This window comes from Arctopsyche grandis, chromosome 10, assembly GCF_051622035.1.
Source record: "Arctopsyche grandis isolate Sample6627 chromosome 10, ASM5162203v2, whole genome shotgun sequence".
Lineage (NCBI taxonomy): Eukaryota > Metazoa > Arthropoda > Insecta > Trichoptera > Hydropsychidae > Arctopsyche > Arctopsyche grandis.
This window is the reverse complement of record NC_135364.1, coordinates 17,815,254-17,838,700: the sequence shown is the minus strand read 5'-3', so window position 1 is coordinate 17,838,700 and position 23,447 is coordinate 17,815,254. Positions and strand designations below refer to the sequence as shown.

At 32.0% G+C, this 23,447-nt stretch overlaps 1 protein-coding gene across 1 annotated transcript in view; it reads right to left on the bottom strand.

The window, feature by feature from the left end:
- Dscam3 (Down syndrome cell adhesion molecule 3) overlaps window positions 1-23,447 on the bottom strand; it is a 132,076-nt gene that overhangs the window by 49,319 nt on the left and 59,310 nt on the right. Inside the window, exons 3-4 of the mRNA XM_077439298.1 lie at window positions 16,588-16,730; window positions 2,748-2,909 (exon numbers count right to left, since the gene is read on the bottom strand). Of these exons, the coding sequence (XP_077295424.1) occupies window positions 2,748-2,909; window positions 16,588-16,730 (305 nt within the window). The remainder of the gene's footprint in view (window positions 1-2,747; window positions 2,910-16,587; window positions 16,731-23,447) is intronic.

Sequence of the window (23,447 nt, the reverse complement as noted above, 5' to 3'; positions counted from 1 at the left end):
ACATACAAAGTCTGTTTCAAAATTATATATTAGATTGAATAAATTACTCCCTCCTTTTGACATCAAATTTATTAAATATCAACACGTGCCGATGACAGCAATTTTATAAATAAATACGAGTAATTGAAAAGTGTGGTTACTTTCATTCACTGGGCTTAAAATACGAGTATAAAAGAATTTCCCAAAATAGTATTTTTAATTTAATTTAAATTACTTATTATTATTATTATTATAAGGGGCATGTATTTAATAATATCTCAATTTAATTGCTTTTGAATATTTATACCCATGGCAACTAGTCATAAAAATTAGAGAAATAATTTTTTCAATTTAAGACAAATTCGTGGAAAAGCAAATTCGGATCATTATAATTACAAAACGACTTATTAGGTTTGAAAATATATACATATATAAAATTCAAGATATATACATACACATGTACATGTACATATGTACGTTTATACGTGGGAGATGAAGAACAAGAGTGTGGACATTAACGGGAAAGCATCAGCAGAGAAATGTAGCGTAAATCGTGTCGGACGGAGGCTGTGTTTTCGCCGACCGGAAGCGGTCGCTCCATTAGACCGGGGAGCGAACGCGCGGTTTTTTCACCGCTGCTTCCGGCGACCGGAAGTGACGTAGTACGCGTTATTACATTTCGACCGGTGGTCGCAGGCTCATCGCAGACTCGAACCTTTTAGCCCCCGGTCTCCCTAATGGCGGACCCAAAAAAGCGGACCGTCACTCACGAGCCCGTAATGCGGACGACATTCTTCCCTTTCTTCGGCGGAAATGTTCCGCAAATCGCAACCCGTATAGATGGACCCAAAAAATAGTGTATAAAAGAAAAACGTGGGGGAAATCCGGGTTGTGTGACACACGTGGCGAATTGTCGTTTGAATTTTCACTGTGTTCGGTCAAATGGTGAATTTTTTGGGACCATTAAAGATAAAGATTTGAAATTTTACTGTCATAGTATGAAACTATTACACTGTCACTCAACAGTCACGCTTACATTTGAAACAATATATGTAAGGTATATGTAGTAAAAAATTGAATTAAATATCTATTACATAAATATGTATGTGTGTTCAAATATCCGAGCCAAAGTGGATCGCCTGCTGTATTTAATAAATACTTAATAGCACAACTGCCCTTAAAAACATTATACATAATTATGTATGTATATAATCATTGGAATAAAAAAAGGTTTTATTTATAAAATTGGATACATGGTCAAATTGCTTTGTCGTTATAGTGTGAGCTTACTGCAAACAATCAAGCCAACTTATTATATGTAATTATTACAAAGAGTTAGGGTGCAGACACGGATAATCGTACGGCATGGCATGTCTAGGTAGAATGGACGTGTCTTCATGTCATTGCTAATTCGTACGATCTTATTATTTCAACAAGTTTTTCCTACATTTCTTCAAATATGGAATCAAAGTTATCAATCACCATGTATGTATGTCAATGTAAATGTAAAATATCTTTGAAAATTCTACGGGGTAAATTTTGCCATGAATTTCTGTAGCATTTATCAGGAATGCTATCATTTTTTACACGTGTAAAACATCTAAAAAATAACACATTCCACGTACCACTCTGAGTACCTGCGCCTTAAGGGATATAAATAAAGATATAAGAAAGCTGTAAAAAAAGTAACTGATATAATTGTCCAAGTGTTTAACCAGTGATGTCCGCAAGGGCAGTAGAAAGGTGCATTTAGAAAGCCGGCTGTCATCACGTCGATTTGACAGACGATTCTAATGATTTAGCTAATGATTAAATTCTAGCTAACTCTCGTCTGTCGGTAAAATATCAAAATAATCAGAAGAGTGGAAGTGGTTCAAAATAAACTCACAATTTTGGGCCCAAAAAATGTAAGTTTATTTTCACAGTCAGTCAAATAAATAAAAAGCTTGTAAAAAGATGATCCGAGAGAATATAAGTCTAATATTGATTTATAAGGCGAGGGATTGTAGAGTATTCCTAGTATGTGGGATGTAATGCCGGGGCTGTTCAGACTACTGCATGTCCAAGCACTCGGCTACCTGCCTTTAAAAAGAGGGTGCACACGGTGGACTGGACACTCGCGAGTGAGAGGTGGTTCCGTGTGGACCTCCTGAATCATAGAATAAATGTTTAGGACCTACTTTGGCCTATTATTTGGATCCCAGAGCTCACTCCTACACAACATATGTGAAAGTTAGACCTTAAATTTAATATTTTACAAACAAATCCTGAAGAATTATACATACTTAGATTAAACATAGCAGTTATCTGCCGTAATAACTTTTTGGAAATCGTTATGGAAATTGAATGGAAAAACTATCAACTAGTGGCTTTTCGTAATGAGAAGTTATATTATATGTATTTATGTAATTTTTATGCAGCTACAATAATACATATGTATATTATTATATATACAGGTGTGCGTAAGCACGCAAGCCTACTAAATTTCATATCCGAACCACCGTAAATAAATAATGTCTTCAGGTGAGATGCGAGGCAATTTCACTTCTTCCGCGTTAATCGCGTCCATTAGTCAGTGCCCGGGTCGGTGTTTATTAAAATTTAAACCGTTTCGACCTTATTAAAATTTAACTATCGTTGTTCCTTATCTTGCAATAACTTCGCTATAGTCAAAAAGGTGGGCGCTTGGACGCAATATTGCTCGGATTGAATTATATTTAAGATTTACATAAGTAATCGCAATAATATATGGAGGTTCTCTGATTTACCTGTGTCTGAAGGTCCTGGAAGCAGCATGGAGTCGTCCTTGTACCAGGCGTTGACTATTACGTAGTCTTTGACGGCTGGAGGGACGACACAACTTAGTATAGCAGTACTGGAAACACTGGTTCTGGTTCCAGACACTTGGACGTTATACTCTTGCCAAACCACTGAAAATTTAAAAGAAATTATTTGGATTTTTAAATAAAATATGAGTGAATATCCTCGAGCCGGTAGCTTGAAGCTATCACAAAAAGTTTCCATCTCTCGGAGTGAATGAATTAACAATGAGAAATTGATGCTGAAGTTAAAAATCCAGGTCTCATTAATTTACCACTTTGTAGAGTTCCGGATTTGAAGCAGTTCATTTAAATACTCTTAGCATGTGAAAAGAAAAATTATAAGGATTTTAATATTTAATTGTTGGGAGATTTGGAGGAGATATTTAAAACTTTGAATGGAGCAATTGAAAAGTCTTTATAAACATATTTTTTACTTAAATCATAATTTATATACATACATATATAAAAACAATAAAAAAATATATGTGTTTGAATTTGATGTGCATATGTACTTAGATACAATTTCGTGTATGATTTCATTTTTAAAGATTTTTAGTAAAAACACCAAAATCTCAAAGTAAATTGCTAATACTGCCCAAATTAACTAAAATAACTAAATTTTCTTTAAGAAGAGAAAACACCTTTTTAAAAACATGCCTGCTTATTGCCCTTTCTTTTAAGATATTACTCATGCAGATTTCTTGGCAATTATCAGAATTAGGGTGTAAAAATCTAATTGAGGTAGCGCGCCGAACAAATAAAACAAAAAAATCGTTAAAATTATTTATTGCTTATTTTCAAATGCCAATTTTCAATGCATGCTAGAGTCCTTCGTCTCGCTTCCGTGATGGTAATTTTGAGTTTCATCTCTTCCTTCATGGTTTGAAAAGATTTTTATATTTTTTTAATTACGTTATTTTGTTACTATTTTTTTCTGTATATTTTTAAAAAGATAATTTTATAGAAGCTTTTGCTTTGAATCTCAAAACCTTTTAATTTTTAAGTAATTTCATGATTCAAGAAAATATCTGCACATTTGTGTATAGTATATGTAATAAAGGCAAAATAATTTACTTATGTACACACTTTATTGAAATTCGATAAAAAAATAAATATTCCGGATTTTTATTGGCACTATAAATAATTGAAAGCATCTAAAATGCAGATAAGGGATTTACACAATCGTAATATTCGCACGAGGGTCGTCTGAAACGGGTCCCTGGAAAGCCTCTTTGCGTGTGCCAATTGATAAATTCAAACTCACTTAAAAGCATTTTCACAGAATATTCCAAACCTATACATATATGTATACCGCCATAATAAATAAACAAAAAAAAAAGTACTACATCAGGAAAAAATTAAACGCTTTGTTTTGTCAAAGAGTTAACAAACCGTGACGAGGACGTTTACGCGAATATTTTTTTTGTTATGTTTTCACGAACAACTTTCGGAGCTCTCGTGATTGCGTCCTGGCAAAACTACCATGCTCTTCCTTTTTTCATACACATATTGTGTTTATAAAGGGGACGAGAGAGGAATTGTGGGAGGTGGAAATAAAAACGTTTCGAAGTTTTGTTTGTCGACGAATCGATGTGTGTTCACTGAGGTACCAACAATTTCTAGGGTAAAAAAGGAACGAAGGTCTTTGAACGACAAAAACAGGGCCGTTTCCAGGGAAAAAGTGCCCGAGCGTAGTGAAAAGGGCCTCGCGGGGAACAAACCAACGATAGGATCGACAAACTGTGAAGGAAAATATCAAACATTTGCGATCGCGACTTGTTACAACTGACTTATGTGGACACAGCTTAAAAGCTGTCATCTCATGGAAAATACTCGTCGAAAATGTTTGAAAATTTTAAAATTCACAATGACATTTTTAGAAAAGTTCAAATTTTTACCCATAGGGTAATTTCGCAGTTGACACACAAATTGTTGTCTAGCTATTACTATACAAATACAATATAATATGTACACGAAATTGTATTTCGTGTTTCGTTGTTCTTTGTCGACAGGATTAGACAGCTAATTACGTGGATTAAATTTGCGCAGCGTTTCTCAAACTTAATAAAGTTTTCATTATTTATTCAACATTAGCTAGGGCAGCGACGAAGCTAAATTTTCGCCGCGCTTTTTATGTCTACATAATTGATATATGTATGTACATATTACAAAAGCTTTTACAAAAATAATATATACCATTCTCTGAACATAATATTCTACTTAGCACAAATAATACAATAGAACGAATGAAACTAACTTTTTATGCAGGTTTTTCATTCAAATAATAAGTAGAAAACAAAATTTTTATAATTCGTAAATTTTTACTTCAAGAATTCGGCAATATTTCCAACTTTACGAGTAATAGTTTAAACATTTGAATCAATTTAATTCTACCTTTTTGGGACTGTGGCCCCCTTTTAAGTATAACAAACAACAAAACTCTGTTGTTAGTCTTTCAACTAAGAAGTCATGGGTTCATTACTTGACCTGGTGTTGCTGGACTGACCTTAGATATACATACGTAACTCCGGGTTTATCTTTTCCTAACAGAGTTTGTCAATTTATCTCATTTCATCTTTGAAATGGTTCCATAAAATTGACAATCTATCCCTGTTTCTCACGTTTGAGTTTCTCAGCATCTCAAATTTGTATATCACAAGTTACAAATATGCTACCCACCTACATACTCTGTAAAATGTTGTTATGTATTTCTTGTTAAAATTTGCTGTGCATATAAGGAATTTTTATGGAATTGTAGGTACAAAATAATATGTAGGTTTATTTGAAATAAAAATATATTTTTTGTGCTTCTTCGCCTCTCCACAAAAATTATATTGTATGTACATTTATTTAAAATTACGAAAAATATTTTCTGTACACGAACTACACGAACGTACTTGAGAAAACGTAAACCTATTATTTTTATAAACAAAATATGTACCAAATCGAAAGTTTACTTAATTTAGTATTATACTAGTGCCTGATGCAAACTAGCTACTTAATTCATGACTGGTTGAAATGTTGCCAGTGAAAAGCGAAGATCGTAACCTGAAGTCCTATTTTTGATCGTTCATAAAAAAGATGATTAGATTTTGCAACTTGCGTCGTGCCTCATCGATCACTCGACTTTTGCTTTATTTCTTTCGCCCATTTGTAACGCCGAAAGCGGAAGCGCATTTCATAAAAAGAAAGCGAATCCCAAATGTATGCGAGATAAAAGAAAAAAACAGAAGTAATGTTTTTAAAACGAATGCGAAATGAAAAATTAGCAGCGGAATCACCATCACGCAAGCGCACAGCATTCGGTGGCCATTCATTAATAACGGACTCGGCTTTTATGCGCGCGCTTTTGAATTTTTCTTCGGGGAAAAACTAAAGTCGGGAAATGAAAAGGCGCGAATGGCATCGGCGGAAATGCGAGCGAAGAATTTTCCGCCTCCTTCAGTGGGGAGGTCGAAAAAAATAAGATTTTCCCTTGGTGACTGCATTGGCAAATGCGAAGCACGGCAAAGCGCCTTTTCAATTCGATTCAATCCACTCCGCTCTTTTTCAGCTGAAGATTCCGAAAGGATGTTGTACACGCTTCAGATTATAATTGAATATTTGAGTGATACCGGGTCTGGAAGTTTAATGTTATCATCGAAACGCGTTCATATTTCACGCTCCGATTCCCCGTGTCTAACTTCTCGTTCCTTCGTTCGTGTGACGTTTCATGCATAATTCATGTTTGTATAGTACTTGTATGTACATTGTCTTGTGTGTTTGTACACGAAATGAGTATATAATTAAAACGGTTTAATATACCTACATATGTATATACATATATACCTTCCAGGACAAATAAACCTACGTACATATCTATAGGTACATGCATACATTTGTATATAGGATAATGTAAATTTTCATTTGTAAAACATGCCACACACTTACATACATTACAGCTGATATATAATGAGTTAATACACACATTAAGACTTATTATTAATAACATATATGTAGATATAACAAATTTTTTTTATATGGCAGGTGCTTATAATTCATATCGTATCCTCATCGCTTTGCTATATGAAGAACCATCTTTCAACTATCTGAACAAACGTCGTTCATTTTCATTATTGTTTTTTTGCTTATGCTAAAACCTGTATAATATTCTGCGTGTTCAAAAAACAACAAACCAATGGAAATCCTGAAAAGTCATTTTCGAAACGGCTATAGCCTTGGGGCTAGAGCAGGTCGGTAACGGTCAGGGGTCGTCAATAAACCCCAATTCAACCCACCCTCGTGTACCTACCCCATTCCAGTCAATATAAACGTGATTGCAATACGTTACCACAAAAGTTGCCAAATTTGTCATTAGCTGATGTGATTCCCGATTAAAATGCACTTTGACTACATTTCGAGATAATGTTTTAAATCAATACACGGAGTGAACCTTAACATTGGTGAACATCAACAGTGAAATATTTGGGTTTTAAAACATACAGTTAAGTAACAAATATGTAGTCATTTTAATGAATGTTTGAATTAAAATTTATAACAAATTACTTGATACAATATAAATAAGTCAAATAATAATTATTAAATACAAATTAAAAAAAATATACGTATATTAAATTCTTAACATAGTTCATATTTGATGTACAATATATATTTTGATGCGATTTGTGTTCTGTTACAGTTACATCGTAGCACTAAGCTTATATAAAACTTGCTAGAAACATACCAAAGCCTTTCTACTATATTTATGGCCTCAATTAGAAAAGATTCTACTCTAGAAAACGAGATTTTTCCGACGAGAGTGCCCACTCGCGTTTTACAATGCCTTTGACAGGCCATTCGGGTACACGGGAAGGGATAGAATTTGGGTAAAATAGATTTTTCACCAGCTCGGAGATATATCCATTATCCTTCCGAGGGAGGCGACATTAAAAAAAAAGACCAGATAGAAGGATATAGGATAGGCAACGATTGACATAAATTATTCGAGCCTTCAAACCTACACTTGAACGAGAAAGGCGCAACTCGGAAAGCTTCAATAAAAGATAAAAGGAGTGAATTTTCCCTTTTACGCCTAATATATGCGCACACTTCAAACGAAGCTAATTTTGCGTTTTTACCATTTATATATTTACTTTTAATTTTGTTTGCAAAGTTATTGAAGCGGGTATAATTGATTACGGCGGTCAATCGTAGGCGCTGAGGTTTAATTAAAAAAAATCATACAAATCCTCGTATTTTATACAAATTCTAATAATTGTTTACACACATATATACCTATAAATAGGCAAAGCACGAAATTTTTAAACTTCTTTCATATTTAATATAGATTTGAGATATTTTTCAATATATGTATGAGCTGATATGTATTTTTGAAAGTGGCGGAAGTCTAAATACACTATTTCTGTTTGACTCAATTCACAAATTGCTATCGCTTTTTTTAATTCGACATGTCTAGAATATCGTAAAAGCAGAATAAAGGTATTACGGGACACTAGTAGTTTTAAATATTTTGAGACGCAAAACGTTATATTTAATATTTAGCGAGATATTTTTTGAAATGCAGAAAAGTGGATTATACCGGCTCATATTATATGATAAAAAACTTCTTTCAATTCAAATTTACGAAAGTGCCCGTAAAATTATACAACGAGCTATTTTTACTTTTTGGTAACAATCTGTTTTTAATATAATACATTATATTAATTAGGAATAGAAGAACATTTCCTATATATGTAGTATTGATATAATCTGGCAATAGATCTTCGCAAACTTTAACAAAGTGCTAACAGTAGTTTTTACGACGTTTGAAACTTTCTTAATAAATCTTATTATTATTTGAGAATAAGGTTAAACATCGGTCGCCGCAAATATCTCGGGTTCATTTTGCCGATGCGAGAGAAAAGTGCTGAAATCTGAAAAATAAATTTCATCTCACAGTAGCCATATTTGCTGGGCTCTCAAGCCAACAAGTTTAGTTGGTTTTCTTACACTGGTCACCCACAAGGGACCACCATCGCCGTTCTTATTCTTTATCCGATCCGACAGAAAATCGAAAGTTATAATTTCGTTACGGCACTTGGAAAAATATCGCCGTGTTAGTATATAGCTGGGGAACGAAGGCTCATTTAAGAACGTCTCCGGTACATTTGTTTACCGGGTGGTTCTTAGGGTTCTTGGGGTTGTTCACGCTTCGTGAGCAGACAGTTATACTACCTAGTGGGGTAGGAAGGAAACTACCCTGATCCTGACATAAAAGGATCCGTGTGCTGAAAAATTACCGGGCCAAATTAAATCCACAACACGAGAACAATGAGAGAGTCTAAGCGAAAACCTGAGCTTCTAACAGAGTATTCCTTTGTGCTTCGATTCACGCTTTGTATATCTTTGAGAATAAATATGTATTGTACCTATATACGTACATGTGTATGCAAAATTTTTAAATCTAACAAATTGAATATTTAAAGTTTTCCATTGTAAGTATACCTTTTTTAACCGTCAATACATACATATAATATTAGATGGCATTTTTTTAAGTACAGGTAGTCCTCGAATTTTTTCTTCAATTTAAATATGTATTCATTTGACTTATTGTATTAAAAAAAATAAATTCAATAAAATGCGGGCTAAGGAGCTCATTTACACAAAAAAAATAATTACAAAATAACAGATAATCAGAAAAATATAATATAAAAATCTTTTAAAACCATGAAGTAGAGTAAAACACAAAATTGCCATCTCGGAAGTGAGACGATGGACTCTAGTATGCATTTTAAATCGGCATTTGAACATAAACAATAAATAATTTTATCAAAATTTTTATTTTCAAGACATTAGATGATAACATTAAAATCGCTTGTGAATGACCTTTGTTCGACGCGTTCCCTCGATTAGGTTTTACACCTTAATTCGGATAATTGGCAAAACATCTGCATGAGTGATTAAAAGGAAACAGCAATAAACAAGCATGTTTTTAAAAAGGTTTTACCTCTTAAAAAAATATAGATATATATACCATAATATAGAAAATTTAGTGATTTTGAATTGAAAATTATAGACTTTTTCAACTTTTTAAATCTGAACTTTTATTTTTGCTTGAAGCGACATATTTTTTTTCATAAAATTTCTGTAAATTTCAATATTATATTCAACTACATATGAGCCGTTTTATTTGAAAGTAAGATAACTTCCCCTTTTTTATCTTGACAAATATCTCGCAAGACATTAAATATAATGTTTTGCATTTAGCAATATTTAAAAATACTGGTGGTTTGTAAGACATTTATTCTACTTTTTCAATATTCTGAACATATCGAATTAAAATAAGTGATAACAATTTGTGAATTTTTTGGAACTAAAAATTGGAACGGCTCATATACCTATATACATACTATGTACATGTATAGGTACTGTCCATAATCGGCTACATATTTATTTTAAGGAATTGAGTATATACATATGTATATTAACGCATTAATTAAACTCAGGTTTACGAATTTCCTTGTCTACAAAGTAATGTTTTCGCAGCAAAAAATACAATCAGTTAACAGCACCGGAATCAAATATTCAATATTATGTGCGAATTATATTATATTATGTTTCGAATGTCAAAAGATGTGATTTTAATTAATCATCCTCAGAGCCTCACAAAGGTCAAAAATTCACCCCACAATCGTAACAATAAAACGTTGGCAATTAGCCGGAACTTAATCGAAGCAATTGTTGATATAACGCGCGCGCTGCCTCGCCGCCGATCGATCTCATCAAAAACAATATTTGGATTGAGAAATGAGTTTTGTTCGCGGTCGTGACCGGCAGGGAGGGTTTCCGGTCCAGCCTCACAAAAGAAAGAAATAATAATATTTAACCAGGCGAAAGTGATTCCATCGGAAATGTTGATCACGTTTCGGGTGGGGGTCCAAGAGTGACGTGTGTAGTAGCCAGGGTGAAGGTGGATGTCAGGTCGAACGAAATAGGGGTCGCGGTCCGGGACCTTCCAGGCCTACAACCTGATCGCAAAATAAATGGAAATAATATAAAAATAAATCTTAAAACTATCACTCATGGACGAGTTCTTCGAATAGTGGGTTTCATATTGGTTTTTACCTTTTCACTTAATTTTGTCGTTGAAGCATATATGTATGAAATACTGACAGTCCCTAAAAATGGGTTATAATACACCCATATTTACTAACTTGAAAAAACTGCATGCCATATATAATATTCCATTTGTTACAGACATAACTAACAAACTAACCAGTGGATTCTATTACAGAATCACTAATAACTATGCTAACACACTTGTGAAGAGTCTCGGTGATTACCCTTCAGGTATAAACACAGATTACCTAAGCACAATCTGCTTTAGATCGTCGAATTTAGAGAGTTTTTAATTAATATTATGTATTATATGTATTTTGAGCATTTATAAGAATTGTAAATAGGTTTTTGAGCTCTTTTTCCTATTATGCTGTACATTAACATTAGAATGATGTAATACTATGATTACTAACAAAATTAAATTAAATTTGTAAAATAGAAAATGATCAGTAGATCAGTAGCTATTAAAATAGATATAAGATGAGTTGTGAACGTAATTTCGTAATAATAAAAAGCAAGCAAAAATAAAAAATAAATACAAAAATATGTCGGTATAAATCCAAAATTATCTCTCGTCTGGTATTTATAATTAACTAGAGCAAAAATTCACTTTGTAACAGTTATAAATAGTCGACCCAGTAATTAACAATCAGTCCGAAGAATTGAATCAAATATATGCGGAAAATATATTTTATTTTTACATATACATATATATGAACCAGGAAGACCCCAATGCGCCTTCATAGACAATTAATTATAAACAATGCAGCATTTTTATTATATAAATCACTGTATTTCGGGAAGCTAAAGAACATGACATTTACAATTAATTAATAAATTAATGAATTAATCTATTGAGACATCTATGAATTTTAGATTTGAACATAATTTTTACAAATTGTACATAGATTAAATAAATTTTGATGATTTTTTTGCCAATTTTGAGGAACCGATTCAACAATGATCAGATTAAATTGGCAAACTCTGATAAGAAATGTTCGACTGGGACTCACAAACATCCAAGTCTAACCAGCACTATAGCGGGATCGAACCCAATAATCACTTTGTGCTAAACATACACGCTACCACTGAGCCATACTACTGGCTGTGAATTAACTTAACCATTTAGCTGTCTCTATCGAAATATTTGATCTTTATCGATTTTTCAAATATTTTTATAACCAAGTTCGTCCATAGATGGTGCTTGCAAAATCTTTTTAAACGTTAAATACTGTAATTTCGAAAGACACATCGATGCGACTCACGGGCGAGTCACAGGCGTACATAGGGTTACACGATCGTAATAAATGAGACTATTATTAATTCTAAAGATGTTTCCAAAATAAATACAATAATGATTTGAATTAGTATTCAATTGTGATTATGAATATTTAACTAAAACAGTGTAGTAACTAATGTAGTGAGAGTTCTTATTATTCTGAATTATATTTCAAATTAATTTATAAATGTTCGCGGACTATGTACGTATGTATTGTACATAAGTGTAAATCATAAACTAGTTTTTTTTTAAATGTCGAATACTTATAATATACATATTACGAGTATATAAAGTGTTTCATATAACGTTTTCTCGAACGTTATCATCCGTCACACTGAAGTTCGTAAGAAATTTTACTAGGATTATCTCCAGGGATCCTGACGTCTTTTGGGAAGGAAAAAAACGAGAGAAGAAATTTTGATGAATACATGATTCATTTTTCTACAATAAATGTTTTTTTTTTTTAATAAATACCTTGTATGTACTACCAATCCTACCTGAAATCGTCTAAAATTTCGTTGTGAATGTTAATCCTTTCAAATTATTTTTATCAAACATTTCGAATGACAATAGCACACAATGTAAATAAAAATGTATTGATTTAATATAAAGACCCTTTACAAAAACTCTGTAGCGATACGAATCATAACATTATTTATGCATATTAAACGGAAACTCACTGAAGATCAATTTCATATAAACGCTTCAGTTTATAATACGGTCAAATATATTATATATCATTTAGTTCCAACGCACAGAATATTTTTTATTGAACCAAATAACGTTCACGTGTGAATTTATCAATGCATTATTTATAAGCCGGCAATTACAAACACGTAATCGATCGAACACGCTGTTTTATAAATATTGAATGGTGTTCGAATTTGTAAACATGGTTAAACTCGAGTAAGAGACAGTGTAAATGTAGTAGTTTGCTGTATTATTACAGATAATCTAAATAGCGACATAAAAGAGATTTAGTGGTGAAAATGTAGGAGCAAGCAGAAAAGTTAACAGCCACTCGTTAGTCTCAGCAGATATATCTTTATATAAAACGTTACTTACACTCGGCATATAGGCGAGTGTATTATTCAGTAAATAAAAATAACAAAGAGCAATGAGAGTTATATATTTTTGCCGTACGAAATGAAATTACAGTGAGATTGGTAAACCCTCGGGACAGCGTTCGATGCTCTTCGCAGGGATGAAAATTGATTTTTTCCCTTTGAATTCCGACAAAGCGCCTAAGTGGACGATGAAAACTGATAAAATTGGACGCAAAGAAGAGTTCATATCGATCGAGCTTCTCGAGTGTACTCGAATTTGACAATCGAATTGATCAAAGTCAAGGAGTGCCCGGGATTGATACGTCAAATTTTAGTCGAACTAGGATTAAACGCTGAAATGGTACTTTTTCAGGGTAGTTTTGCTACATTAGGGGCACGTTTTCCACTTTGACGTGCCAAAATGTGTATATGGGGGAAGTTGTACGCTTTCCCAGGACATTAATCAGACGCGCAATCGCGACAGGAAGCGCGCCATTCCCGTAGACTTGGCGCGGCTCAGGTGCACGGCACGCGTTACTGTCATCGCTCCGCTAACAAATGACCATTTTTATCAACGATCTAACAAGTTTTTTCAGCTAAAATACGAACAAATTGCTTAATACGAGGTCTGGGAATTTCGCTGGGGTTTGCTTTTTCGTTTTATTTTATTTTCAGAGCACAAACTGCCAATCGGAAATCATTACTGTTGTAAACGCTACGAGGTTCAATCCGTTCGCCTCTAAACGGGCAATGTTTCAAACGATTAACTATGAAATATGTACAAAACGGTAGTGAGCTAGGTTTATTTTTGAATTTCGGCTGCAATTTATTACCAAAATTCAACGTCGAAGTACGCAAGCAAATATTAGCTTGTTTTTAACTCTGCAGAAAATAGTGTAGCAATTTTTCATAGGTCAAATTTACCTAACGTAATATTGTACTATTTACCTACCGAAATATGCAGATATACATATACTGGGCAGTGAACATTCCACATTTTATGATATTAAATTTTTAATATTAGAAGCATAAATTAAATTTAAAATAATTGTTACAAAAATACATAAGTTTTCTTGTAAGCATTCTCATAACATTACCTCAAAAGAATCCTTCATATTCACTAGCATATGTACATGTATAGGTATTTAATTTAACATGACATATTTATATTTTATATTTATTATAATTATATAGTTCTGAATCTGTTAAACAAAAAAAAAACAGTGTTTCCCAACCTTTTTTGTTCACAACCCACTTCGATGCCTCAAAAATCTCCATGCTCATAATTATATATGTACATAGCTCACCAAATTTAAAAATAAATAAAGACCAATTAATAAGTTAACATAAGCCATCAATACAGTCTCACTATCTCTTATTTTATTTTAAAAACATATACCAGTGTAATCACAGGTTACCCCAATATGACACTGTGGCCAGAAAATAATATACATACAATAGTAAATAAATAAATAAAAACATATGTATATGTAAATGTTACATGCTAACCAGCAGAATTAATTCATCCATATATTGAGAATTTTCTTGTTTTAAACTTTTCAATACGTTACATACTTAGTAATCTCATATAGTAATCTCGTTTGTTACAGACATTACTAACAAACTAACCAGTAGATTCTATGACAGAATCACTAATAACCATATTAACACACTTGTGAAGAGTCTCGGTGATTACAACAAAATGTCTATACCCTTCAGGTATAAACACAGATTACTTAAGCACAATCTGCTTTAGTTCATCGACTTTAGAGAGTCTTTAATTAATATTATGTATTAGATGTATTATGAACATTTATAAGGATTGTAAATAATCCTATAATCCTATAATGCTTTAGATTAACATTAGAATAATATAATACTGTGATTACTAACCAAATTAAATTAAATTGTAAAATAGAAAATGATCAGTAGATCAGTAGCTATTAAAATAGATATAAGATGTATTGTGAACATAATTTCATAATAATAAAAATCAATCTCATTTATACTATAACTAGCAATATTAATGCTTAATGGCTCTTCTTTGACATCCTTGTCAAAGTATTGTAGAAGTGTAGCTTCAAAAATACGACATTTGATAGCATTTCAAGCAGAAAACAATGAGTTTAGTGTTGATCTTTTTTCAATTTTATCAATTGCAATATCAAAAATTAATTCTAGCTAAAGGAAATATTAACAAAAATATGCAACAAATATTAAAAATTTGTTCACAGCTCCGTTCACGTTGGGAAACACCAATCTTAAATAAAGCATTTACTTTAATCTAAAACAACTAAAGAGTCAACCAAGACTGATCGTTGAAGGATGTGGCTTGCTATAAAATCCTCGCGAAAATATTAAAATATATAAAGTAAATTTTCAGATAATTAACTATGGATAATTAAAGCCAAACCTACCTATTGGGAAAATACGTTTTCACAATCAAAAGCCTCATGAATGCGGCTTACCACTTTGATTTAAAATTTGTTTAATAACACTATTCGACAAATGACGATTTTTTTTTTGGTTCAGAGACGTGATATGACTTTTCTTATAGATTTATTCCCAGTGAACACAAAACTGGTAATAAAAAATGTTGATTGGCTCGAGATTCGGAGCAATACATGTGTTTTTTTAAATCGCGCGATTTTTCTATGTCTTGGTGTTGTTCGGTCTATGTCTCAAAATCTGTCAATTTCTTGTTCGAAATGAATATTGGAATCTATAGTCGGGTATTTTATTTTTCATTAGTAGTACTTTTCAGCTTTCAAATATCTCTAAGTAGTCGTCCAGTTCAAATTAAAAGTCAAAAGTACGTATTTTTACTTGGGATTTTTTCCCACTGTTAATACTATTTTATATTGAGTATTTTCTATTGAAAAATGTTTATTGAGATAATGTTCTGGCCACACTATTTTTTGTTTTCGTTTAAAAGGGTTAATTGGAAGTTTGCTGAATTTTAAATCGGTAAAATTGCGAGCTAAAAACTCATTCTAGTAGAGAACGGTTTTGTGAACCATTGACCATATTTCGTGTCGAACAGTGAAATGATTAACCAAACTTCTAATACCTGAACTATGAAATGTTGCACAGAAAATAAATATTAGCATTAATATGTACCTCATTTTAGATGTTCTAGCCCTATCTACCGCTACCAAAGTCTCTCAGATTAATATTACATCAAGCGAAACTTTAGAACTTTGCTCTTTCGTGATGTACAACAAAAGTCCCCCCGTTTAGCAGTCACGCTCCACCATCCAGCAGCAAAGTCTCACCGTTCGGAATGGAAGTTGGAACTGTGTGCATGTGAATTGTGCAGTATATGGGAGTGGGAATTAGCGTCGGTTGTTGTTATATTATGCACCTGCAGTGACGTGCATCTCCCTGGAAAGCACCACCCCCACGTTGTTGGCCGCTCTGCACCTGTATGCAGCGCCGTGCACGTCCTGGCGATAGTCCTGCGCAGGGAATCCCAAAAACACCAGAGACCCGTTGTCCATTGGCAGCCTGTAACAGAAACACCGAATCAGAATATATACATACCGTACGGGGATTCATTTCACGGATTGAATTTCAATCAGAACATGGAATTACTCGGCGTTGCTCGGGCGTTTTTTCATAAATAATCTTTGACTTCGTATTCGTGTTCAAAAACCGTCTACGGGCTATTTTAAAGTGTAGCATGATATGTGATTATACATACAAACATACATATATTGCAAATTACCCATTTTAATTTCATTCAAACAGATATATGTATGTACATACATACCTATATGACCCTTTATATTTAAAAATGGCGGAAATCCAATTTTCAGTTCCAAATACACTATTTATGTTTGACTTAATTCACAAATTTCCAAAATCTCGGAAAAGCAGAATTAACGCAAAACATTTTATTTAATGTTTTGCCAAATATTTCTCGAAATGAAGAAAAGTGGACTAATGTCACTTATGTATATTTCTATATGCATATTTGCCGAAGTATGAAAATTCTGAACTCTACATTGTACATTTTTTAATTAATTCGACAGTTTAAACAATGATCCATATGTATATATTTTAATAGAAAAATTCAATTACTTTTCAAATCGCATATAATATTAATTGTTTTCTTGAAAAGTATATTATAATCTATTAATTAATTATAGGTCTATTATGTTGCCAAGCGTAAGTATATTATCTTGCCATTTTGGAGATACCAACGGTTTTTAGGTCGTCATAAATTGCCGATTTAGCGCACTAATTGAGGTTGTGGGATGATCGTTAAATAGAAAATCTCCATAAAATTGCGTCTTATGAAACCAAAAGTTATGTATATATACATATACATATACACATGTATTTAATACATTGTATATGGTAACCGTAAGTGAATGTGATAGATCTAAATTTTTGACAAGAAAAATTAGTGAATTATAATCGACTTATTTTTTAAATGACAACACCAAATCTTTGAAATCTTTGTGTCTCAAAGAGAGGTTTTTCATATTTTCAAACGAATTCGAAACAGTTTTTACATTATTTTTTTTTATTCAATCACAAAGTTCTATTACATGTCATAAGAAATAAAATGGATTCGTTAAACACTGAACCTTTATATTATATTTTGAATTATATACTTTAACTTACATATAGTATGTATATTAGAATAATTCTTAGAGCTAGATCTTGAAAATAATACATAGCGCGTAGTAAATTAAGTACTGATTGAATTATAGAAATTGACTAATTGAATGAATTCTTATAATGAACTGAATATCATACTGCGGTTTATATAATAGGTTTGATGATTTCAATGTTCATCTCATCACAAATTTATAGTTTTGTCATTTCCATGTTCGTATTACATTAATTTGGATTGTGGGAACTTAATAGAGGTGCAGGATACATAAAAATATACATTATATATTAAAAGTATGCATACATGGAATTTTTCTCATTGAACGATTTTTATCATACATATGTACATTTCATGAAACGTACTTTTGCAATTATTTTAAATTATCATTTACTTTCTTTCACTATGTTTAATTTATTGTTAATATAATTAAATTACGAATAAAGTACGGATACTTATTTCTGAAAAATTTGAGTTAAATTTAAATTTCACACACAAGGAAATTTTCCTTTGTAAAGTTACACACAAACGCTCGCTCGGCTACAGAATCCGCGAGTCTTTAGCGACTGGAAAGTGGGCACGCGATTTCCATCAAACTTTGTCGAAAATTTCGAATCAACGCGTACTGCGAAATTCAATGAGACGTTCTCGACTTTACAAAGTCGTGAATAAATGCAAACTTTTCCAGTTTGTAAATTTAATTAATCTAGCAAATGGAATAGCGCGCGAGCGTGAGCGCGTTAGTTTGATGCTTTCAATACGTAATTATTATTCGTATACGAAACTCGCACAACGGAAATTACAAATTATTTTACATAAATATTCATACAAGAATATATCTATATGTTTCCTTCGTAATTTATATAAACACACAGAGCCTCTGTGCTTCAACCATGGGCAAAGCACGGGAAACTGCTTTGAACGGCTTTTGTGCCATTACTTTGATGTCGCGTTATACTATTATATATAATATTATATAGGTACTTCAAGTTTTAGTTTGAATTACAGATTGTATTAAAATAATACTACGATAGTAATAAAACTTCAGCTGAATTTATTCATAATGTTTAATAAGTGGACCGAAAAGTAATACACATCAATTTTGTAATTTTAATTATAAAATAGAAGCATATACAGTACTGTTGTGTGAATTTATAGTGCTTTTTATCTTACAAGGCTTGAATTTTTTTAATGAGACGCTTACGATGACAAAAACATACACACACACGTCATAAAATTCGAAACAAACTCGCAAACAGTCGACAGTGCATACAAATAATAAATTTCGAATAAAAGTAGACCACATGCATACTTCAAAAGATTTTCTTTGTTTAGAGAGCTTTATCTTCAGAGATCCGACACTGAAAATAAAATATTAACGGTCCACATTAATGCACCGGATACCGGGAGTACTCGGTCTGTGCGAAAAGCTCTCGAACAATTTTCCAGGTCAACGACAGAAACGTCATTATAAATGCACTTAAAAACGTATAGGGCAACGTTTTGAAATAGGGGATGAGGATCTAATGATGATCATAACGACGTTTTAGTGGATGACGTAAGTTACGGAGAAAGAATACGTCGTATATATGTACATGTGTAATCTTGTCGTGGGGAAACTTTGACGACATTTATAGCGTAAGAATATTGCGATAGCGATTTTTCCAGGGAATCATTGTGAAAAGTTTTTCAATTTCTTTGTGCTTTCCGCTCAAGACAGGAATTGCGTTCTTTTCCGCTTTTCCTTCACGCTCCTATAGTTTTCAGAGATATTGTATAAATTACCCAGCGCTACTAACAAACGTACAAACGTATGCGAAAGTGGCTCGTTCCCCATTCGCGTAATATTTTTCAATTTTGTTTACACAAAGGAATATAACTTATTTTTTTATATTATTATTATTTTCGAGGTAGATTTGTTTCATACGCCTCTCGAAAACATTTTCCGTTTTTCCGCCATTAAATTTTTATCTTTATCTCCATTTCATTTCAATGACCTCTATACATATGTACATATACAGAATCAACCTGAAAACCTGTATATTTAGTAAAAATAAAAATACACCTTCTAAAATTGAAGTTTAGTATACTTAATTCCTTTTTAAAAACAGAAGCACAAAGCATTAAACGTATGTACATAACATTGATACCAAAAAAATCTTAAATAAATTAGAACAATGAAATAAAATAAAAACAAAGAAGAAAAGCATTGAATAGTGGTAGATGTGGGATATTGTACGTGCTTCTAAGAATAATAACCAAATAATAGAAGTTGAAAGGAAAAAGAAAATGGATCAATGTAGGGGAAAATATTGTTAAAGACAAGAGCGAGTTCTATGTTTAGAAAAAGGAATCACATGAATTGTTGGTAGAACATGGATAGCTGTGAAATAATGAAGGATTACGGAGGGATATGATTGGACATTGGAATATGATCTTGCTTTATAAATCAGCACTGTCAATTATATAATTCAAAAGATTAAAAAAAATACATAAATCATAAATGTTTCCCCTGTATTGTAAGGAAACAAGGCGATCATTGTGAATAAATCTGGAGTTACTGTAGGAATGGAATTTTGTATTTATTCGGTCTAGAATCTAGATTATTAGTAGGTATATACTTGATAGAAAGAATTTCAAACAGTAGTAGCAAACTCCAGATGATTTCTTACAAATGAATTGAACAGTACAATGGGATTTAAAGGATAATCAAAAAGATAAACCCAATGTTTCTATATGCCTTGCTTATTATAAAATCAATATGAAAACGGAAACAAAAATTTAGTATCAAGTAAACCGACAAGTATGTACATATATAAAGATATACATATGTACATAACCTAACCTAACCTAATGAAATAATTTTTCAATTCAAAAACCAATTTACAGATAGTGTTGATCCACTTAGGACAATGTGGTAAACATTAGGCAAACACTTACATACATTTCACATATAAGGTGACACATTTGATTTGCATTCAGGTTTATACACCATAAAGTAACATTGTAGGTATAATCGTGTATATTCTTTTGGAACTGGAGCAACGTAGCAGTACGGAGGGAAACAGTAGTAATAGGAAATAGGCAAGTCCAAAAGTTTATCGACGATAATTCCGCATCGTGAGTAACGCCGGTCGGAACCGGAAGACCTCCCAACCAGCCTCCCCATCCCCATCAGAAACGAAATAAAACAATTTCAGGTAGAGGAAATAGTGGTGGGCTGGTTTCAGGTGAGTCCGCGTGGCAATTTATAACGAAGAGGAAGCTTTTAATGTTGGGGTCGGGAGCGCGTTATTATTTGGGGTCTGCGGCCGCAATATTTTCCTCTTAGCTCCCCGGTGCCCCTAATTGAATTATTTCTATTTAGGAAGGGACCCCCACAATCCCTTGGAACGTGTCCGACTAATGATGTTACAAGAATCGTTCACACCGGTGTGAATCGGCTTTGAGAACTGTACACAAGTACATAAATACATATTTTATTATTATATATCATACATATACATATATTGTATATATGTATGTATGTATATACAAAGTAAGCCTCTTGTGGGAAAAAAAGCTACGTTTCATTTTAATGAATTGTATGATGGTTGTTTTAAAGAATTCTGAGCTATAATGACATGGGATGTTGTTGTGTTGTATTGTATTATGTATCTGTGCTAGCGAAAAATATATGAAAGGAAGATAAAAATTCAAAGGAAAAATGTTAAAAAGGCGAGGGTTTTAAGGTTTGAAATCTCAAGAGAAATATTATTATTAAGTTGTATGGAAATTTCAAGTTACAAAGTTTTCATCTCACTAAAGTTGACCCGAGGTATGAAATTTTATTTAATTTTACATACGCAGAGTAAAAAAAATACATAATATTTACATATACATATTTCTCATGTAAATAAAAATTCACATCAGAATGATTAAGACGAGAAATATTTAATCAAAATCAGAAGCTATTTGAATATACATGTGTATTTATGTATTTGCATATTCAGTATAACCTATTTATATATTTTACATTTACATACTTTAATTCTGACCGTTTTAATGACAATTTATATACGATGTTATAATAAATCAATCATTTTCGGTTTTGGATAATAATGATAATAAATATCGAATTCAAATAAGACATAAATTAAATTTATACTTGTTTAAATATTTAAAATTTAATTAATTTCAACGTGGAAGCTTAAAATCTTTGGTTCAAATAAAAAATTGTTTTTCAAAAATATATATAAAAAAAACATTTTTTTTATACAGTGATATTTTTACATTGAAAATCATTATTCCATTTGAGAATTCCGTCAAGATTTGCTTCATCTTCCACGTAAAACATTTGCCATAAAAGTATCAATCGTATTTTCTACTTAATGAGCGAGCAGATTCGATTTGACGCAAAATTTGAAACGGAGAGTAGGCGAAAAAATTGTACTCAAAACGCAAAAGCAAAAAGGAACGAATTAATATTCACAATCGGTCCGAGCTTTTTCGCACACAATAAAAAACAATAAAACGAAAATTAAATTACGAAATTAACTGTGAAAATTAAATTAACGCAGAGTCGGAGCGCGCGTATTTCACGATTTATTCTGAAAAGTTTTTCCCCCTGGAGGGGTTTCGCGTAAGTGAGGAAAATTTTATATTTTTTTTCCTGAAAAATCCTACGAATTTTCAGCGACACATACGAAATCTAAAATTTGTAATATCAACAACTGGGAGGATACGTGTGTGTATGTATGTTATATTATATTATTAACGATACCGGTAAAGGTATAATTGGGTAAGGGTAAATATTAAAGTTTATTTGCGCTTCCCGCCTCGGAAACGGGCGGCTAATCCGGACACAGCCGTTTCAAAGGGATGTTGTTTATATTAATCCTTCTTTAATTTGCGTATTATAATTACGTTTCCGTTGTACAAATCCGTTGAAAAAATATCGTGATTTTTCTGTAATACGTTCATATGTATATTACGTAAAATTACTTGGTTTTTAAAGTTTTTATGGTTAACCGTTTGTGTAATGAATTTGAATTGAATGAAAATTTCTATACCTATTTCAACATTGAAATTATTTTTGATTTTAAAAATCTTTAAAAAATTGTTTTCTTTATATTTTAAGTGCAAATATACATAGTTTGAGTTACATACATACATATGTAAATATGTATGCTATTATTTTCTTACATTCCCTTCTTACCAAAATATTCAATATTAACTTAAAATTCTAATAATCAAAAGATTTCCATTGTGTTTTTCGGATAGCTTCCATTATTACTTATCCAAAATATTGTCAGATTTACTACATTAATAAATATTACATAAAATTATTTAAAGCAGATGATCTATCTGAATTATCCATACCTTTCAGATCGTATCATTTAAATTTCAATTTGATGTGAAATCGTTCAATTTGACATCCCAATATGTGTCCTTTACATATTATAGCTGAAATTGAGCCTCGAGGCCAACCTTTCAATATTCGAGACGTCTTATCAGAAATCCAATCCCTCTACGTTTCATAAGTAAAGTAATGTAAAATTACATATATGTATGTATTCATACATGAATATGTACAATATTCATACAGTTTATATGTAAACCGA